The sequence below is a fragment of the Xenopus laevis genome, chromosome 7L (assembly GCF_017654675.1).
Source record: "Xenopus laevis strain J_2021 chromosome 7L, Xenopus_laevis_v10.1, whole genome shotgun sequence".
NCBI classification, from domain to species: Eukaryota; Metazoa; Chordata; class Amphibia; order Anura; family Pipidae; genus Xenopus; species Xenopus laevis.
The window spans coordinates 52,707,361-52,728,623 of record NC_054383.1 but is presented as its reverse complement, the minus strand read 5'-3'; the positions used below and the strand labels follow the sequence as shown (position 1 = coordinate 52,728,623).

At 36.6% G+C, this 21,263-nt stretch overlaps 1 protein-coding gene across 1 annotated transcript in view; it reads right to left on the bottom strand.

Moving 5' to 3' along the window:
* Nucleotides 1–21,263, bottom strand: part of chat.L (choline O-acetyltransferase L homeolog) — a 65,086-nt gene that overhangs the window by 43,271 nt on the left and 552 nt on the right. Inside the window, exons 2-3 of the mRNA XM_018225547.2 lie at nucleotides 9,177–9,259; nucleotides 3,377–3,568 (exon numbers count right to left, since the gene is read on the bottom strand). Coding sequence (XP_018081036.1) covers nucleotides 3,377–3,568; nucleotides 9,177–9,239 — 255 coding nt within the window. The 5' untranslated portion in view covers nucleotides 9,240–9,259. The remainder of the gene's footprint in view (nucleotides 1–3,376; nucleotides 3,569–9,176; nucleotides 9,260–21,263) is intronic.

Below are 21,263 nucleotides of genomic sequence, written 5' to 3'. Positions count from 1 at the left end.
CATTTTCTTTCCCAGAAGAAGTTGACGTATAATATGTTCATAGACATAATTTTTCTTCTGAATTGGCAAGTAACGAAAAAAATCTAGACTTGGAATTGATAGAAATTCTACTTGAATGACCAGTAATAGACGCTTTCCAAACTGGCAAAAAAATTAGCGAGATGCACTCCGACCTCCGAATGTTGCTGCTGGTGGCATAGTCTACTTCAGAATTCTTGGACTGCTGAGGAACTTTAGCTTTGGTTCCCCTGTCCGAACGATGGCCTCCTCTCCATGTGAAGGACTTAGAGGAGCCCAGACTCCAGAGCAGTATATATATATGGATTGTCCTAAACCATGAAAGAGAAAAGACTTGTAAGGGATGTTCTTCAGCTTTTTATTGTCCTGGGGAAGAAATGTTTTCCCCCTGAGGCATTTGAAATTAAATCATCCAAGCCTGCACAAAAACAGTCTGTTTCCTTTGAAAGGCAAATTACACAAACTGACATTGGAAGCTGCATCTGCACTACATGATCTCAGCCAAAGAGCACTTCTTGTTCTTGTTGGTCTACTGCTACTTCCGAAAGAAAGGCCAGTGCGGATGTCAACTCACCTAAGCCTGTGCTCCTTAAAAGGATAGAGTTTTGCAAATCTAGTAGATAAAGAAGAAACCTTCTTAGAAACTTTATTCCATTAAACTGAAATCAAGTTTGATACCTCTGAAAAAACAGGAAAACATTCCTTTATTTTAGAAGAAAGACCTTAAGATCCTGTGAAGCTGAAGCTGCCTTCTGGACTCCCAGAATTTGCTTAACCACCCTAATCAGAGGGGGCAGCAAGGCCAAGTCAAACACTGAACATTCCTCATCTTCTTCTCCTGAAAAAGCCTCCACATCCAGCTGAGCAGTCTCCTCTTCCTTTAGAGGATGATGCTCCAGCCTTGGATTTTTAGCCAAAGTCTTTAAAGTGGAACTAGAACTCCCCTGACACTACCAAAAGACATGATTCACAAAATGTCTTTCCTGGAAGAGGAGGATCAAAGCATCCAGCACAAGAATTGTTCTGCCTCTACTCTGAATTAGCCATAGCAAGCTAATAAAGAAAAAAGAAAGAGAATAATCAAAAAATAAAAAATTAGGGACTGGACTTATTTGACCTGACAATAGGGGCAGGGAAACCCTACCCTTGAGTTTTTGCTGACATGAGGTTACCAGGAAATGTATTATACACAATATCCCAGGCATAACCTGCTGTTATACTTATACTGGTGCATGTAGAAATATCAGAAGCCCCTCATTTAAAAAAATGCAGAAAAAATAAGAATTCACTCTTATCAGACACAACATAGCTTCATTGTAATCAGCTTTGAAGAAGGAACTGCAGTGTTCTGAAAGCTTGCTGTGATTATCATCTTAGTTAGCTACTTTTTTTATGCTTCATATCAAAAGTTCTTCCCTATAACTTTATCAGACACTTACAGACCCTATCAATGTGACGTCCAAGCTCCTGCTCTTTTGCCAGGGTTATAAAGCCTTAGCAACCAAATATTTTACTATTCTCTGTGTTAGTATAAAATAAGCAAATAACTCTGTTTAAAGAGGATGTCTGCCTTTTACCAAGTCCTACCAAAGTGGAAGGACTTTGCAAAACAAGCACTTTTGCCAATTTTTTTGCTTTGTATTATATAAATGATGGGTTTAAATGTTTAAATTATTTATTATATAGTACCCAATACATAAAAGTGGATGTGAATTTTCCATGGGTGATCCTGCCCTCCTCCTGTCACCTGGACGTAATGCTACCCCCCACCCCTGCCCTTACCTCATGTGTGCTAAGAATTGGAGGGAAAGGGTGGGATTGTTAGCCCATCTTCATTAAGAACTGTATGCCCATCTTCTTATGAACTGTAAATATCAAAGTTGTGGGCAGTTAGGGCTGTTTACTCACAAGCGTTTATTCCTGAATTCAGTTTTAATGTGTTCCTCTACAAGGGAATGCAGGACAAGACACAATAAATTATTTTTTCACTGGCCTGTACTCACACATACGCATGTAAGCATTCAACGTAGGTGGAACGCAACATGATGTGTTCCACCTGCGTTGGCAAAGGCCCGTATAAAAGAATTGATTGGATTTTGTTCTGCGCTTCCTTGTGGTGGAACAAACCTGCTCTTCAAAAAGGGATGGGGTTCTTCTGGTTAAAACTGGGGGTGGTAATAGAAAAGTTGTGACACTCCATAGTGGAATTCGTAGTCACCCTCACACTTTTGTAACATCTTTACAAAGTAAACAAAATGTGTATTTTTCAGTCTCTTTAGGTTATGTGCGCCAACTATATAACAATTAAATTCTGCAGCGCGTTTCGTCTCACAGGATGTTCTCAAGCAACTTTTTATTCTCTCTTTTACAGGAATGGGTGTTCCCCTCCCCAAGAGTGGATTTTTAAAGTGGATACATTGTGCCCAAAAGGTTTAAACCGTGAATTTGAACTGACACATTTTTTATAAATTATTATTATTTAAAATTTTCAATAGCAATACATTCAATAGATAAAGCACCAACATATTTTAAACTGTTTTGTTGTAAATATGAGGATTTTAGTTCCCTTATTTATGATGATATGGAATTAATATAATGAAAAATGTGGTTCTCTCTATTTAGTGGTTTGTTACTTTAAGAATGAGGGTTTGTTAAAAGGGAGAGAGTTTTTTTTATTAAACATGTTTTATTAATAAAAAGGGCAATAAAATATCTTACTTTGGAATTGCTGGGCTTCATTTTTTTTTTAATTAAAAATGGTGGTGGGACTAGGGTGGACTAGGGAATAATTTGATTGAATATGAGCTTGGCTAAACAGATCAAGACATTTGCTTTAAAATTATGACATATATTTCAACAGCAGGAAATATATAATTGTGCTTGTGTTCTTAATAAATAAATGACTGTGGCCTTAAGTTAACTTTTTCAGGTAAAGCAGTTTACCTTAGAGTAAACATTTATAGATAGTCCGTGATATCAGTTGGTCTTAATTTATTAAATTTTTGTGGTTTTGCCTGAAATGTAAATGACCAGCTGAAAACAATTGGTCATAGCTATATTAGAAGTATTGTCTCAAAACGTTTACAGAAAAATACCATAATACTGTAATAAAAAAGCATAGTCTCCAGTACTTAGCACAATTTAGAAATACTATTTCAGTGTATAGAGGACCCTAAATACTTAGACATAAGTAATCACACTATTAAAGTACATCTACAATATTTACATTTCTATTTGGGTGTCGCTGCTCCAGAACTCATTGGAAGGCATCTACTTACCATTACTTTATGTTGTTTGAGTATATGACATTATTTCATATCAAAAATATTAATATAATTGTAAAATTCAAGAATCTTACCCAGCTTTCCATGTTTTCTCTTCTCTCTAACAGTTTTTCCTGTAATGTTTCACCCATGCCCCCTGGCATCATAAATATATCTACTATGGCCTTACTTTTCTTGTACTGTTCCTCTGTTACCAAGTGTCTCATGCACCTGAGATACATGTCCATAGTTTGCTTAAGAGGAGGCACAGGGAGCTTTGGCAGCACCTAACAAGAAGGACAAGGGCAAAAATACAAACAATAATGAAACTTTATATTGTGGTTTTCTTAATATAAATTGAAAAATAAGTAAATGGAAAAGTATCCTCTTCTAAAATGCTGCCGTAATGGAAAAATATACTTTTTACTTAAAGTGCCAATAACACCAAAAATGTAATTAACCTTTTAAAGAAGTTTGTATATTTTATTATACTGTTTGCTATCACTTCTGGTGTGTGGAGTAATTTTTCACCACGCTAATGCTTTCAGGGAAAATCCAGTTAATACATTTGCACAATATAGATCAGAGAAATTAAAAACTAAAAAAGTATTTTTCAATATAATACAAAAGATGAGGAAACTAATGGTATAACCATTTGCTTTCTAAAAATGATGGAAATGTTTTCCAGTGAATATTCTGTATATAAGGCATTTTTATTTATTATTATTTATTTAATAAAGCCTTATGACATTTTTAGCATATGATTCTCACTCACCTCTGATTCATTTGCTTTCATTCTCCTTACTACACTACATAGTTACATAGTTAAATCGGGTTGAAAAAAGACAAAGTCCATCAAGTCCAACGCCTCCAAATGAAAACCCAGCATCCATACACACACACCTCCCTACTTTCACACAAATTATATATACCCATACCTATACTAACTATAGAGTTTAGTATCACAATAGCCTTTGATATTCTGTCTGTCCAAAAAATCATCAAAGTCATTCTTAAAGGCATTAACTGAATCAGCCATCACAACATCACCCGGCAGTGCATTCCACAACCTCATTGTCCTGACTGTGAAGAACTCCCTACGTTGCTTCAAATGAAAGTTCTTTTCTTCTAGTCTGGCCTCTGGTACGGTGATCCTCTTTATGGGTAGAAATGTCCCCTGCTATTTGTCTATAATGTGCTCTAATGTACTTGTAAAGTGTAATCATGTCCCCTCGCAAGCGCCTTTTTTCCAGAGAAAACAACCCCAACCTTGACAGTCTACCCTCATAATTTAAGTCTTCCACACCTCTATCCAGTTTAGTTGCACGTCTCTGCACTCTCTCCAGCTCATTTATGTCCCTCTTAAGGACTGGAGTCCAAAACTGCTCTGCATACTCCAGATGAGGCCTTACCAGGGACCTATAAAGAGGCATAATTATGTTTTCATGCCTTGAGTTAATGCCCTTTTTTATGCAAGACATAACTTTATTTGCTTTAGTAGCCACAGAATGACACTGCCCAGAATTAGACAACTTGTTATCTACAAAAACCCATAGATCCTTCTCATTTAAGGAAACTCCCAACACACTGCCGTTTAGTGTAGAACTTGCATTTATATTATTTTTGCCAAAGTGCATAACCTTGCATTTATCAACATTGAACCTCATTTTCCAGTTTGCTGCCCAGTTTTCCAACTTAGACAAATCACTCTGCAAAGTGGCAGCATCCTGCATGGAACCTATAGTTCTGCACACTAGGTTGATTTCATGTAATTGCCTATTGCCTACTAACAGTCATTGCACTGCAGGTAATGCCGACAAAGTAAATGAAACTTTGGGACTCAAAATAGTGGGAAAGAGCAATATATAGCATCATAGTGTACATGAAGCAAAGTAGAGGCTTTTAAACAGTTTCAAAAAATGAAGTAAGACAATACAATATTTTGTATTTAGATTTTGTCAGAGCCGGATTTACATAGTGGGCTCCCCTAGGCCCACTGCTGTTCGTCGCCCCTGTCCCCTCCCCTTTATTCGTGCAAATTTTCATCATCTGGACTGGAGCAATGGAGATTGTCGCATGGGAAATTAAAAAAGTTATTGTATCTCCAGCGCATCCCCAGTGTTTTTGAACCAATATGGGTGAAGTTTGGCAGCATGCCGCCCCCCTAAAATTCTGCTGCCCTAGGCCCAGGCCTAGGTGGCCTTTCCACAAATCCGGGCCTGGATTTTGTAAAATAGGTGCACATTAATGTAATGCCTGTTGAAGTACTTTATAACCAACAGCCATTTTTGAATAAGTTCACCTATTAATTTTGTTTTAACATTAGTTAAGAGCATTTGTTAGCTATTCCCAGTGGCGGAACTACCGGGGGAGCAGGGGGTGCGAGTGGGCCAGGGTCCACACCCACTCAGGGCCCCCCGGCAGCCCGTGCGCCACTAAATGTGAAAATTGCGTGCGGAGGGGGGCGGGAGGCCCGGCTGCACGTCACCCACCAGGGCCCGCCCCTCTAGTTACATTACTGGCTATTCCACTGAAAATGTCTGACATATTCAAAGTAATACAAAAGGAATAAAGATGACAATTTAGGACAGGGTGAAAAAAACCCAGAAGAGTGAATGGTGTCCATTAATAGTATAAATAAAAAGGTACAGGAAGGAAGATGGACAGAAAGGTATGTCAAATTGTTAATAACTGGGGTGTGAGGGGCAGGGTAACAGAAAGTGGAAAAAAATATTTGAGTAAAACAAGAGTCACCAGATAGGAATGGGTAGAACAAGGAAAAATGTATGCATGACAATAGGGTTGTAATTGTGGTCCGTGTTACATAGTAACATAGTAAGTTAGGTTGAAAAAAGACGCATGTCCATCAAGTTTAACCTTTTAACTTGTTTTTAACCTGCCTAACTGCCAGTTGATCCAGAGGAAGGCAAAAAACCCCCATCTGAAGCCTCTCCAATTTGCCTCAGAGGGGGAAAAAATTCCTTCCTGACTCCAAATTGACAATCGGACTAGTCCCTGGATCAATTTGTACTATGAGCTATCTTCCATAACCCTGTATTCCCTCACTTGTTAAAAAGCCATCCAAGCCCTTCTCAAAGCTATCTAATTTATCAGTCAGTACAACTGATCCAGGGAGAGAATTCGACATCTTCACAGCTCTCACTGTAAAAAAACCCTTCCGAATATTTCTTTTTTTCTTCTAATTGGAATGGGTGACCTCATGTCAGCTGGAAAGACCTACTGGTAAATAAAGCATCAGAGAAATTATTATATGATCCCTTTATATATGTAGACATAGTTATCATATCACAAATTAAATGCCTCTTCTCCAGCGTAAACATCCCCAATTTGGCTAGTCTTTCTTCATAGCTAAGATTTTCCATACCTTTTACCAGCTTAATTGCCCTTCTCTGTACCCTTTCTAATACAATAATGTCCTGTTTAAGTGATGGAGACCAAAACTGTGCAGCATATTCTAGATGGGGCCTTACCAGTGCTCTATAAATAGGAAGAATGACTGCTTCCTGCCATGAACCAATGCCCCTTTTAATACAGCTCAAGACCTTATTTGCCCTTAATGCTGCTGACTGGCATTGCTTGCTACAGCCATGTTTATCATCTAGAAGGACTCCAAGGTCCCTTTCCATTCCTAGTGCAGTCCCATTAAGGGTATATGTGTCTTGGATATTTTTACATCCCAGGTGCATGACTTTACATTTATCAACATTTAATCTCATTTGCCACTTAGCTGCCCAGATTGACAAGATCCTGTTGCAAGGATGCCACATCCTGGATGGAATTTATTGGGCTGGATAGTTTTGTGTCATCTGATACATTACTTACAATACCCTCCCCCAAGTCATTAATAAACAAGTTAAATAAAAGTGGACCCAATACTGAGCCCTGAGTGACCCCACTAAGAACCTTACTCCAAGTAGAGAATGTACCATTAACAACCACCCTCTGTACCGATCCTTTAGCCAGTTTCCTATCCATGTGCAAATTACTTCATTAAGCCCAACCAACCTTAGTTTAGAAAGCAGACGTTTGTGGGGCACGGTATCAAACGCTTTGGCAAAATCCAAATAGATCATATCTACTGCCCCCCCCCCCACTGTCTAGCATCTTACTTACCTCATCATAAAAAGCAATCAAATTTGTCTGACATAACCTATGCTGCTCATAATACCATTCACTAGGACAAAATTTTTACTGTGATCCCTTAACAAGCCTTCAAATAATTTGCCCACCACAGATGTCAAACTTACTGGCCTATAATTGCCAGGCTGCAAGGCACTAAAATTAGCTTTTCTGAAATTCATGGTTTTTGTTGCCCCAGAGTATATTTGTTTTTTGCACCAGACATGATATAACATTATGGTCACTATTAACCAGGGGTTCAATGACTTGCACATTTGCTATAAGTTCTGGGTCATCTGAGATCACTAGATACAAAATATACGAACCAACAGCCCCTGTCTATAGCTATAGCTCATATCTCCACTGAATAAAAGGAAACTAATAATTTATTGAATCAGAAGAAAAGGAATTCACTATTACTGCAATAAATCGTCACCATGACCAACTTGCTTATTAATGACCTGGAGATGGGCATTGAAAGTTCTCTTTCTATTTTTGCAGATGATACTAAATTGTGCAGAACTATAGGTTCCATGCAGGATGCTGCCACTTTGCAGAGTGATTTGTCTAAGTTGGAAAACTGGGCAGCAAACTGGAAAATGAGGTTCAATGTTGATAAATGCAAGGTTATGCACTTTGGCAAAAATAATATAAATGCAAGTTATACACTAAATGGAAGAGGACCTTTTTACCCATAAAGAGGATCACTGTACCAGAGGCCACTCCTTCATTTGAAGCAATGTAAGTGGTTCTTTACAGTGAGGTCTGTGAGGTTGTGGAATGCACTGCTGGTTGATGTTGTGATGGCTGATTCTGTTAATGCCTTTAAGAGTGGCTTGGATGATTTCTTAGATAGACATAATATCAAAGGCAATTGTGATACTAAATTCTACAGTTAGTGTAGATATGGGTATATTTAATTTATATGAAAGTAGGGAGGGGTGTGTGTATGGATGTTGGGTTTTCATTTGGAGGGGTTAAATCTTTTTTCAACCCGATTTAACTATGTAACTATAAGCAAGTGTAATTAAAGGCAAACATTGCCTATGCTGTCTACATATGCAGTGAAACCTAGGAGAACCAAGCTTCAAATTGTGATCTTTTGGCTGAAGTGTGTTGTACAGTATGTACAACAACCATAATGATAATTAAATGCTGCAGGAAACTTATAATGCTACAATGTATAAAAACAATTAAAGGGTTGTTCACAAACAGTGCAATGTGCAAAGAATAATTTTCAGGGCCCAATCAGCATTTAACTGTGGCTGCACTGAGAACTGTATGCACTACAATTGTTCCTGATTCATTAAATAGTGCACAACTTAGCTTGTTCACAAATCTGATGAAGTTTTAGTTCTTCTGAAATAGCATTATTGTGTGATTCTTATGGCACAAGTCTGTTGTGTCTAATGATTCAATGGAAATATATTATTAGCTTTAATAGGTGCATCTGTGCATGATTCAGTAAAATAGGCAGGATTGACAGAATGGCATTTAACATACTATACAGAATTGCAAAGGCCATGCTGGGATGCAAGTATTTTAAATTAATAGCCTCAATAAGCACAACATTTGCATACATCTTGTGCAAACAGAATATTAAAACTTTGTTGCCACATGCACCCACATAAGCATCTGATATCACCATTATCTCTTTGCTAACTAAACTACCCACCTACTTGTTCTTTTAGTGTTCTGGCATATTGTACAACATGGATGGATAATTATCATAAATTAAAAACAGATTCCACATACCTCTGCATCTTCACAGCTTTTGCCTTCTGTTTTTCCCAAGTTGGACTTCTTTAGCACTGGCATTTTCCTTGATGGGTATAAACCTAAATATTTTTGAGAACAACAAACACATAGGGGCACATTTACTAAGGATCGAATTTCGAGGTTAAAAAACTTCGAAATTCGGCCATCGAATTTGATACTTCGATAGTCAAGCATTTTCGACCGAAGTAAAAATCGGTCGACCGTTTGATTAAATCGTTCGAATCGAATGATTCGAACGATTTTACAAAAAAATACTTTGACTACTCAAAACTAAGCCAAACACTCCGAAAGTTTATAGGAATTCAGGAAATACAGCAATTTGGCAGGTTTAAGGTGGCGAAGTGTCGAATTTGACGTTTTTTTGAAGTACTTTGATTTTCAGATGGTCAAGTTTGTGAAGTATTTTCAATTAAAATTGAATTTTGGCCTATTCGATGGTCGAAGTACCCAAAAATTACTTCGAAATTCAAAGTTTTTGAATTTGAAAATTCACTTCAACCTTTAGTAAATGGGCCCCATACTATGTAGGTTTTTGTTTTTTCCACAAACTATAATACATTATACATTTTGCAGTATTTATATGCTGAATAAAACATCCCTATATGTAATGTAAAGCACTAAGTTTGCCCAGGAGCAGTAACTCATGGCACCAATAAGATACTTGCATTTAAACAGATGACTAGTGCATTCTACCTGCTCATTGGTTGCTATAGGTTACTGTCCCATGGCACACTTAGTGCCTTTTATTACATAGCCCTATGACTAAAAGTTGGTGTAAACATTTGTCATATTTGTAAAGTTCTGTTGCAGTCCTTGCACAAACATTAAAGGGGACCTGTCACCCAGACATAATAAGCTGTATAATAAAAGTCCTTTTCAAATTAAACATTAAATCCAAATTCTTTTTTTTATTAAAGCGTTCATAGCTGATTTAAAAATCTCAGCTGTCAATCAAATATTGCCTGCCCCTCCTCTATGCCTTAGGCATAGAGGCGGGGCAGGCAATTACTTTCACTTTTCATTCAGCAATAACTAGATGTCAATGCACTCCCCACATTCCTCCTCTCTCTTTACCATTTAGTTGTGTAGCCAGGGCATGGGGATGGACATCAGGTCCTCCATTCTGGTGCACAAACAAGATTTTGAGATGATGCAAGGCTTGTCTTAATAAAAGTGTCCACAAAATGGCTCCTGCCTGCTTGCTATAATTATGAATTCCCAGAATGAAGGAAACAAGATTCAAATAATTTATATAGTGTAATTAAAGTTCATTTTGCTTCACTAATGTGATAAAATAGGATTTGGAATAATTTTTTTGGAATGTGATATACTTGGATAAGTTACATAAGCTCTTGACAATGGTAGGTGAAAAAGTTGAATTTAATTAATGAATAGTCTAGTAGAAATATAAAATGTAAGGTCACAAATGCAAGAACATGGCTGGTGCAACTAAGACCTATAAACTCTAAACAGTTATTGGATCTATTAACTGGTATGCTTTGGATCTGGGATTTGTATTGGTAAGATGTTCTTCAGTATTTACAACTTTATACATTAAAAGGGTTTTTTACCTTTAAAATTACTTTTAGTATGACACGGACATTGATATTCCGAGACAATTTGCAACTGGTTTTCATTTTTATTTTTTTTTTAATGTTTTTGCAGTTATTTAGCTTTTTGCTCAGCAGCTCTCCCGATTGGAATTTCAACAGCTAGCTGGTTGCTATGGTCTTGTGTACCTTAGTAAACAGACAGTGGATTAAACAAGAGACTAAAATATGAACAGCAGAGATAAGGAATAAAAAGTAACAATGATAATAAACTTGCAAGCTTACAGTAAACTAAGCTAACAATATTTTTTTTGTTACAGGGTCAGTGATCGCCATTTGAAAGATGTAGAAGATGAAGGTGATTCGAAAAGTTATAAAAAATAAATATTGACGAGCATTTAAAAAGTTGCTAGTAATAGGACATTCTATGTATATGTACATCTTAGTTACAATCACAAAATTACAGGTACAAGATCACTCGCTCGCTGGTGCCTTTAAGAGCCGAATTTCCACCTCGGGTACAGGAACGGCGCAGTACAAGGTACTAGTTTATTATTAAAGAAATGGCTTTCCTTGTGAAGCAGCAATTGAATTCCCCCAATTTCTATTGGAGAATTTCTGACATGCAGATTTTGAATGTGTTTCCATTATAAAAATAATATTTTGGTCACAAAGGTCTCTCAGTTTAAAAAGAATAGTAGAGGAAGCAGGGTTGCAGGATCTACGCATACGGTATAGGATCTACGTATATAATGTAGATGTATAAATGTATAGTAGTACACACAGCTTACCTTACACAAGTAGTCAGCAGTCAACTATGGTAAATGTGAATGTAAACAGACCTTAGGGCTTGATGAAATGAATCCTTGAGTAATTAGATTTTCATAGACTCTATTTCACTTGTACAGATGGAACTGATGTGTGATCAGTTAAATGGGCAGTATATCCGCTGTTCAACATGAACAGGTCTTCTGCCAAACATACTTTTTGCTTATTATTTTAATCATGAAAAATCAATAGTTTTGGTTATTTGTTGTCTTAAGGCAACATTGATGGCACAGGTAATGCCCCTTCATAAATGATTCCTGCTTACAAACCAGTCACAACAAAGGGAGTAGGGAAGGGGTTTTATACTTGTTATCTAATTGTCTACCTTTCAGGGACCAAACATGGAATAGCATCAGCGTCCCTGTTTGCCCTGTTTAGCTCAAGAAATAAATAAAATATAGATATTTTTTTAAAACAATAGGGAATAGTATGTACAGAAGAAGCCCTATTGAACTCAGGGATGTTACTAAAATTGAGGAAAGTCTAGAGAATGGCTATGAAGCTGAAAAAGGATATGGAAGATCTCTGTTACAAAGATGGACTAGCAAAGCTTAAGGAGAATTATGATAACTAGCTATAACATTTAATGAAACCATACAGAAAGCTTGGTGGTGTTCTATTCACTAGTAGTTCCTACCTGACAGCCAGTGTCAGACTGGGGGTCCTGGGCCCACTGGGACTGTTACCTCGGGGGCCCCCACACAGTGTCGGACTGGGACACAAGGGGCCCACCCAAAGACCTTAGACCAGGGGCTCATTCTCAGTACTATTATTCTTCCTCTCTTCACTCAACCTCTATTCTCCTAGACTCTTTTCTTTACATATCATAATCTATGAATCCATGTATTAATCCTCTTTGTTCTCACAGAAATTGGTAATGGCCATGAAATAGGAAAAAATGTTTAGAAGCAGGAGGGCCCACTGACACCTTGGCCCACCGGGAGTTTTCCTGGTATCCCATTTTAGAAAAAAAGAGGTTTCATCTAAGTGTGGATAGAAGTTTTTTTTTTCATTAGTTAAAGTAAGAGCTTTGAAAGTAAGGAAATCTCTTCCTGAAGCAGTTGCACCGACAGGTGCATTCAGTGCTGGGCCAAGCTGGCTGGGCGCCTCAGGCTGCGTCACCCACCCTGCCCCCGCTGCACGCAGCCACATGGGAACAAGCGGGTGCATGCACGAGGCCATGCAAATGAGCATGCGCAGATAGGCATGTATCAGCGTGTTTTACCTTCAGAGAATGGCACTCGCTTGGCCCAATTCAGTGAAGTAACACTGCTGGTCTAGGTGTAGGCGACAGGGAGGGTACATGCCTGGTGCCCCCAAGCTTTGTGCCCTTTATGTGCATTTTTGACATTTTATCAGGTTGTGGTTTCAAAGCTTTCATGCTTTCAAGTTTTACATTCTTAAAATGATTTAATATTAACACTTGTAACACAGATGTTTATATGTTTTCCATGTAAACAATAAATGATGGCAAAATCCCAAGTTCATCCTACTCTAGAGCTCCCATAGGTACACTTTGCTAATAGTATGAGGAGAGTTTTCAAATGAAAATCTATATTATAGATTTGTTAGTGTTTCTAAATTGATATTGATCTCAGACAAGGAATCAGAGTAATAGACTTTATAAGAGCATCTATGATATTTACCAGTTTCTACAAATAGTAAATTCATTTTATTTCTGTATTATTATGGATTATAGGGCCAAACCAAAAGATAAATATTTATAATGCAAACTCTGTTAACATAAAAATTGCTTAACAATGTAAGGAAAAAAACCAAGAGGAAGTTTTGGCATGTGCAAAATGCCAAATGTAAACAGCACCATTCTTATGGAAACCTACAAAACATTATGCATTAAATATTGCTGGAATTGTTACATATTTCATTTGTATTTTTCCTTTTTGTTTTGTAAACTTTAAAATACCTCATGTAGCAAAAACAATAATGTTTATGGAGAAAAGCTTTTGCAGGAGTCACTGTAAGATGGCAAAACAAAAAATATCAGATAAAGAATCTTCCTCATGTCCTATTCTAAAAACAATGGCATAGCAAAAGTCTTCCCCTGTTCTCCTTCTTACCAGACAGCCACAATAAAAAAAATGATGCTGATGTTCACATAAGGAATTATGTGAGTAATCACTGAATGTGCATGGTTAGACTATGGGGCAAATTTACTAAGTGGCGAAAATTATGCCAGCGACGGCTTCGCAGGCAATGCAACACTTCGCAGGCAAAAATTCGCTCAGACAACACTAATTCACTAACATGCAAATTTACGTCCAGGGAGCCGAACACTGGCGAAGTTGCGCTAACATTAATTCGGCAAGCAGAGCGAAGTTCCGCTAGCGTTTGCTTTTGCATACGGCAAAAGACATATATGTTGCAGCAAATACATTACATTACACAAGCCCAGGGAAGCTTAATAAAAGAAAATAGAGTTGTTATAATGCCCTACACATGAGCACAGTGTATAGTTTATGTTCTATATGTTAGGAAATGTAGGGGGGAAGCCGGTTACCCCAAAAAATCTTTACGCTCTTTTGCAGCCTATCACCCTGAAAAAAGGAAAATGTGCCAGCGTTTTTTTGGGACTTAGAAAAATTTTCAACTAATATTTTCAAAAGAAACCTTCAAGTTATCACTAATCAAAGCGGCAGGCACATGTACTGATCAGATTGCAGTGCATGCCTATTTATCTCTTTGTTAAAAGTTTTCAGCAAATATGAAGTCAAATGATTGAGAAGCTACACAGAAAATTTAACAATGGGAAAGCACATGTGTAGGGGGACACACCTAAATGTACATGAATGAATCTTCTTTTGTGAATGAATCTTCTTAGAAAGGCTGCCACTGTATTTTTTTTTTTTGGTGTTTTTGTTAACTGTCACCCAGTCATTCAATGTGTGCCTCCATCCAATTTGAGGTGGTTTCTCTGGTGTATTGCCACAGTACAGATTTTCCTTATGGGCTGCACTACTAAAATTACAAATAGGGCAGTATACCCTCTTGTTTAACATGGTGGGAATTTGAGCTAAACAGGGCAAAATAGTTTTGGTCTTTGCGATAAAGATTATTATATGACCAGTTCACAGATAATTTCCATGTATATTAGACTCCTTCTAACAAGACAGTTACAAGGTTTAGGAAGGGGTTGTATAGTGGTATTATCTTCCTCAGAAAGACAAAATATGGAGTGGCTTCAGTCTCCCTGTTTGCCCTGTTAAGCTCAAAAAATAACAAAAATCATGACTTTTTGTTATAAAAATAATAAGAAAAAAGTATGTTCTGCCAAATTCCTATTCACTGTACATGTGCTTAACAAGGTTACATACAGAAGCTACATAGTAAGTTAGGTTGAAAGACCTTTTATATCTATATAAAACCTGCCTTACTGCTAATTGATCCAGGTAATATACTGCACCTTTAATGTGATCCCTCTGCTGAGTCACTCTCACTACATCTGTAGTATTCTTTTCTCCCTCACAGGTGCTGTACATACTTAATATTTCTGTCATTTTGAAGTGTGCTGAGAGATTGACATATGGCAGGAGACTCAGCTCAGGAGACTCAGCTCAGGACCACCTGCATGCTCTCCAAGCTGCTGCGTCTGTTTAAGATAGAAACTAAGTAGTGTCAATCTGAATAGTTACTGGGAGGGAAACAGGTGTATCTACTATGACAGGCTTGGCATATTGTGCACAGGGATGAAATAAAAACATCCCAGCAGCTCTACACATATAGAAAATGTATGCTTCTGCCACATAGGATAAATATTTCTAGCTAATTAAACCACTGGTGGACAGCAACAAAATTGAAGCAGAGAGGGTGTGCAGGATGAAGAGATAAAAGTAAAAGAAAAGTGTGAGAGATGAGGAGAAAGTGAAGGGGATGAGGAACTGAAAGCTGAAGTGGTCCATCATTATTCAACTAATCCATTGTTACCTGATTGACCCTGCAAGCATGTATGCTGACTATTGTGCTGTAATGTGAGTATAAGCCTAACCCTGTGTGCCTTGTTCATGTATTGCTATTGATGACTCCAGTGTGGATAAAAGGGCAAGTCAACCCAAAAATAAAAATTTACCTAATAAAAAAAACAATAATTCTAAGTAACTTTTCAATATACATTAATTAAATGATTAAACAATTGCTTTTAAAAGCAGCATTTGCCTAACTCCTGGTTGTTTCTTTTTAAACAATGTTGCAAAAGTCTTGGTTCCCCTGTAAAGACATTTCTGTTAATCAGCTGGCTTGTCTTACATTGTATCAACAGTATGAGACATCAGACAGAATTGAAAGGGACAGACAAACACTTTCATTAGCAATACATATACAAATAACTTTAATAGCATAGCAAATTTGTAATGAATGTATATTGCAAAGTTGCAATTATTTATAAAGCGATTGGTATTAGGAGCCTGGCTAACTCCATTAACTATAGCCTTGCACACTATTTTGTGATGTTTTGTGTGCTACTGCTCACTTACTGATCACCTGACCAGAAGAAATGCAGATTCTAAGAGGCCTGTTTATTATGCTGTATAAAAGTAAATTTGCAGAAAAAAATGGTGTAAAATACTGCAGTGTACACTATAGTGTAAAATAAATTGGTAATTTATCAAGATGTGTTTTGATTTGCGTCATACAAACTCCAGATTTGCTGCTGTTATTTTACACTGCTTCAGACCTTTGTAAACAAGTTCCAGGGGAAGTTGCTCAAAGAAAAAGCACATTAAAAAATGCTATTTTTCCCTTTTAAAATAACGTTTACCACCTGTTTCTCTACCACAAAATGGGCATGCACATGAAGGGTGTAGGACAGAATGCACCCGCAAATATGGTGGAGAGGATTAGGGTGCAAGTTGTGGAAAATATGTCCAACTTTTTTTGGCAGGGGGTGGCAGAGTATACATGTTATAGCACTGGCAGCAGGTGAGAGGAAATAAAATTAGAAATGAGAATAAAGGAGAGGGACAGAAATCAGGGACAGAGAAGACCATGAAATACCAAGGTCAATTGGAAGTTGTGTGAGTGTTAAATGTTCATGCATGTGGATTTAAAGAACAGCATGTGTTACTTCTTGTCTTCTTGATCTTTTGCTGTTCAAAGGAGCAATTACAAGCTCTCCCATGAAAATAGTGCTCCCACAAGGCTCACATTCAAGTGCACACATATCTTCCCATACATACATTAAGTGCTTCTAAAGTTACATATAGCTTATTAAATGTATGTTTACAAATACAAGGAGTCTGACTGGTAAAATGGGAGATCTGGAGGTGCTGGAGGGAAAATATGATGTGATTGGTGTGGCCGAAACATGGTTGAATGAGTCACATAACTGGGCAGTTAATATCAGCGGCTATACTGTTTTTCGGAGGGACAGAGGCAATAGAAAAGGACGAGGGGTCTGTTTGTTAAGCAGGATTTAAAAGCTTACATAAAGAAGGAGGTTATGTTAGAAAATGAGGGGTAAGAAGTCGTATGGGTGGAGTTCTTCACCAATTGTAAAGAGTCCAGCAAATTAATTGTAGGGGTATGCTATAGACCCCCTAATGTAAGTTAGGAGTAGGAGACTATGCTCCTGATGCAAATAGAAAAGGCTGATAGTTTGGGTAAGGAAATGATAATGGGGGATTTTAATTACCCAGATATTGACTGGAGCAACAGTACTGCCAGATCAGTTAATGGAACAAGTTTATAAACTTGTTGCATGACAATTTTATGTCACAGGTTGTTGAGGAGCCAACCAGAAAAAATGTAGTGATCTCAAATTACCCATAACTTATAGCAAATGTACAAGTCATTGAACCCCTGGGTAATAATGGCCATAATGTTATATCATTGAATGTCTGGTGCAAAACATAAATATACACTGGGGCAACAAAAACCATGAATTTCAGAAAAGCTAATTTTAGTGCCTTGAGGGCTGCCCTACAGAGTAATGATTGGGGCATTAAGTTTTCCGCTAAAAACACAAAACAGAAATGGTTGTCATTTAAAATGATATTAAATCATTACTGTTCTCAATTTATTCCCTTAAGGAGTAAATGTAGAATCTCTAAGAATCGCCCTATGTGGCTTAATATAGAAGTAAAGAAGTTAATAGGAAAGAAGAGAAAGGCATTTAAAAACTACAAGTCTGTTGGGACAGAAGCTGCATTTAATGAATATAAACACTAAAATAAATGTTGTAAATCAGCAATCCGGAAGGCAAAGAAAGGAAATGAATAATGCATTGAGGCAGAGGCTAAGACTGCCCCCAAAAAGTTTTTTTTAAATATATTATAGTAAAAAGATGAGGGTGGAGCATGTTGCTGTATGGTTGTAACAGATACAGAAAAGGCAAATGTGCTAAATCAGTTCTTTTCTTCAGTGTATACAATAAGGAGTTCCCAGGCTCACTTCATAGCTGCATTGATGGTTCAGTTCAATCTAGTCAGTGGCTGACTCAGGATATGATTCAGGCTTCAGTGCCTGATGGCATACACCCCTGGGTTCTGAGAGAGCTTAGTTCAATTTTAGACCAGCCACTATTTCTGATTTTCTCAGATTCACTTTCATCTGGTTTGGTACCTATGGATTGGAGAAAAGCTGATGTAATTCCTATATTTAAAAAGGGATTACGATCTGAGCCTGGCAATTATAGGCCCATAAATTTGACATCTGTGGCGGGCAAATTATTTGAAGGCTTGTTAAGGGATATATAAGTTACAGTGAAATATTGATTGTGGGAGGCCTGGAAAACTAAGGTGAAAAAAAGATTGTAAACGGCTGCTTTAAACAATTTTTCAACCTGAATGGCGAATTCATATAGAAAATTAGCTGACATTTTTATAAAAAATAAATATATTTCAATTATAATAATAGGAAATTATTAACATTTAAGAGATTACAGTGCAGAAATATAATATAGCGCTATAGCTAATTAGCTGTCCTTTAAGGAAAGGTCTACTCAAAGCATCTGGGGGAATGAAACATGTAACTGTCAAGTTGCTACAGTCAGTTAATGGTAAAAACTGCTACATTGTCTTATATTTTGTGTTCAGAAGCAATGTTGAATGATATAAACTTCTGTGCCATTAGAGCATCTTGATTTATTGTCAAGAAATGGCAGCAGCTGACTTAACTAGACTAACATAACATTCATATCTGTATCTGATTGTGCCAGCATACTAATCACTTAAATGGTGCCCTGCAATATCAACTTGCCCTCTTTTGTGATAGTGCTAAGCTTTAATTGGCATATTTGCATCTTTTCAAGTATAAAGAGACACATATCCAAGCTGGCTGATGTTTGAATATTTCACCTTTACAGTTCAATAACAATACATGCACATAGGCCCTAATAAATTGTGCATTGCATTCATAACAGTGAGACAAGTAAATAAATATTATTTTATAATATTTATATATATATATTATTATGAAGCAAATAAACACCAGCTAAACATTGCTCTAAGAATACTTAACTTCAGATTCATCCCCAGACACTGATATAAATAAAACTTCACAGTGCAATTATTTCAAGTACTATAAAATAAAATGCACATGAAGAAATATATCTTGTACCATTTCTACATAATTTGTTTTTTATTTTTTCTACATTTATTCCTACATAATTAAAACATTGTTCAATATTAAAATTTTTATTTCTTAGTGCAAGTGTATAAAAGGATTTTCCATTAGGAGAGTTACCACCCATCATAGTGCCTAAGCACTACCACTTGAAAATACAAAATAAAAATGGTGGATATAAGTAAAGAGAAACTATGACTTATTGACTACATTATTTCTGTGTATATCATGCTTTTATTAATTTGTTTGATAACTTTATAATGGTAGCAAATGGCTTATTGTGTTCACAGCATTCTTTCTACAAAATTATTCTTACTGCAAAATTTACTTGAGCTATAGGCATGGTGAATTTGACCTATTTGCCTTTTGTCTGGTTGGTTCCCAGGCACTGTCCTGTGATTGTTAAGGTTACTTCATATCTTTTGTCACAATAATTCTTATAAAATGGTAGATTGTGATTGTTGATAATAATGTTTGGATTAACCAACTCAAATAGCAATTCAGATTGAGTTTATTTTTAGATCCAGAATGAAACAGTCTGAATTAATTTTTTTTTAAAATCAATCAGCTAGGAATGAGCATTAATTAAATCAATATTAATCATCTTAATAATAAAACTAAAAACTTGAAAACACTTTGCTCATAGCTTTGCATGGAATTGGACATCTCATACCAGACATTATTTTTGACATTTAGATGGGCTGAGATATCAAATCCCTTTTACTGGGCCTTACAGCAAAATAATTTTACGGTCCGACTTAACTGTATGAATAGACATTTTCCAACACATACTGACACCACTTATCGGCCTCGCACATGGCCTCTTTTATCTCACGGTTACAAAGCAGTTTTGGTGTCTGCGTTCTCTATATATGCAGCCCTGTGGCACAGACAGTGATAAATATTGATATAGCTCAAATATATCAAACTGGCCTATTGGATTAGTTGAACTTTACAGGCTAGCTTGACCTGTCTGTCATAAATAAGGAAAATACTTGGAATATACAAATTGACTGGAATCCAGGATTCCCCATTCAAATGTTGTTAATTTACCCACATTTTTAAGCCTTTCTCTAGATATTTACTATTATGTTTTCATAATAATGCTTAACTTTATGTCAATGCCCTCTAATTGTTCTCTTTCTAGATGTCATTCAGACCATTGACTGGTCACTGACTCTTTCATAATGTTGCTATTCAGATACTATGCTATTGCAGTGCACAAAAAAAACATAAAGCAGGCACCAAAAAGTGGTGTAGGAACACTACTGTCAATAACATCTATAGACTAAATTAGTTTTAGGAGGAACCTACTCATAGAGTGTACTTTATCTTTAAGAACCCTTATAAGTATTTTGCATATAGTTTGATATGTTCTTGACAAATGTCTTCTTAAATTTTTAATTTTTTAATATGTATGGCAGCACATATACCCCAATCTTACTTTAAAGGTCCTTGTCATATCACTCTTCATTAATCACCAGCACAAAATGACTTTAAATTGACAGTCCTGTTGAAATATATAGAGAATGCGTTGGTGCTTGAAATTGCCTAAGAATTAAAACTCATAAGAGAATCCAGTATACCAGGTTTTCTTTTTGTTTCTTAATTCTGAGGTTAGGTACAGCCACTCATTAGTTGCCAGGTGTCACCGAGGGTTTGGGGAAGATTTTTACTAACAGAATTCAGGGAAACTGTTAAAAGTAATGTGGTTATGCTATAAAATAATCATACTCTGTAATTTCCCAGTGACATATAAATGCCAGTTTGACTGCAGTGCTAATGAGATTAATAAACTTGTGTTGTTCAAAAAAGAGTGCTGTTTTGTCTGTGCTCATATGTCCAGACACAGAAATATACAATGTAAAGCTGTATTTGTAAAGGAAATAGTAGTGTTTAGGAGATAAGGTTGCTGATGATATCACATTAGCATCATTAATAATGAAAAGACCACAGAAAGCATCAGCTGGATACTGAATGGTTTTCAAACCAGGAGCTCTAAGTAGCAAATTGAACCAACAATGAACACACAGGGCTGTTACAGAAAAGCTATTTGGCTCTTAAAATACAACGTTTTTTTCTTTCTTTAGATTTGTTTGTAGCACAACTA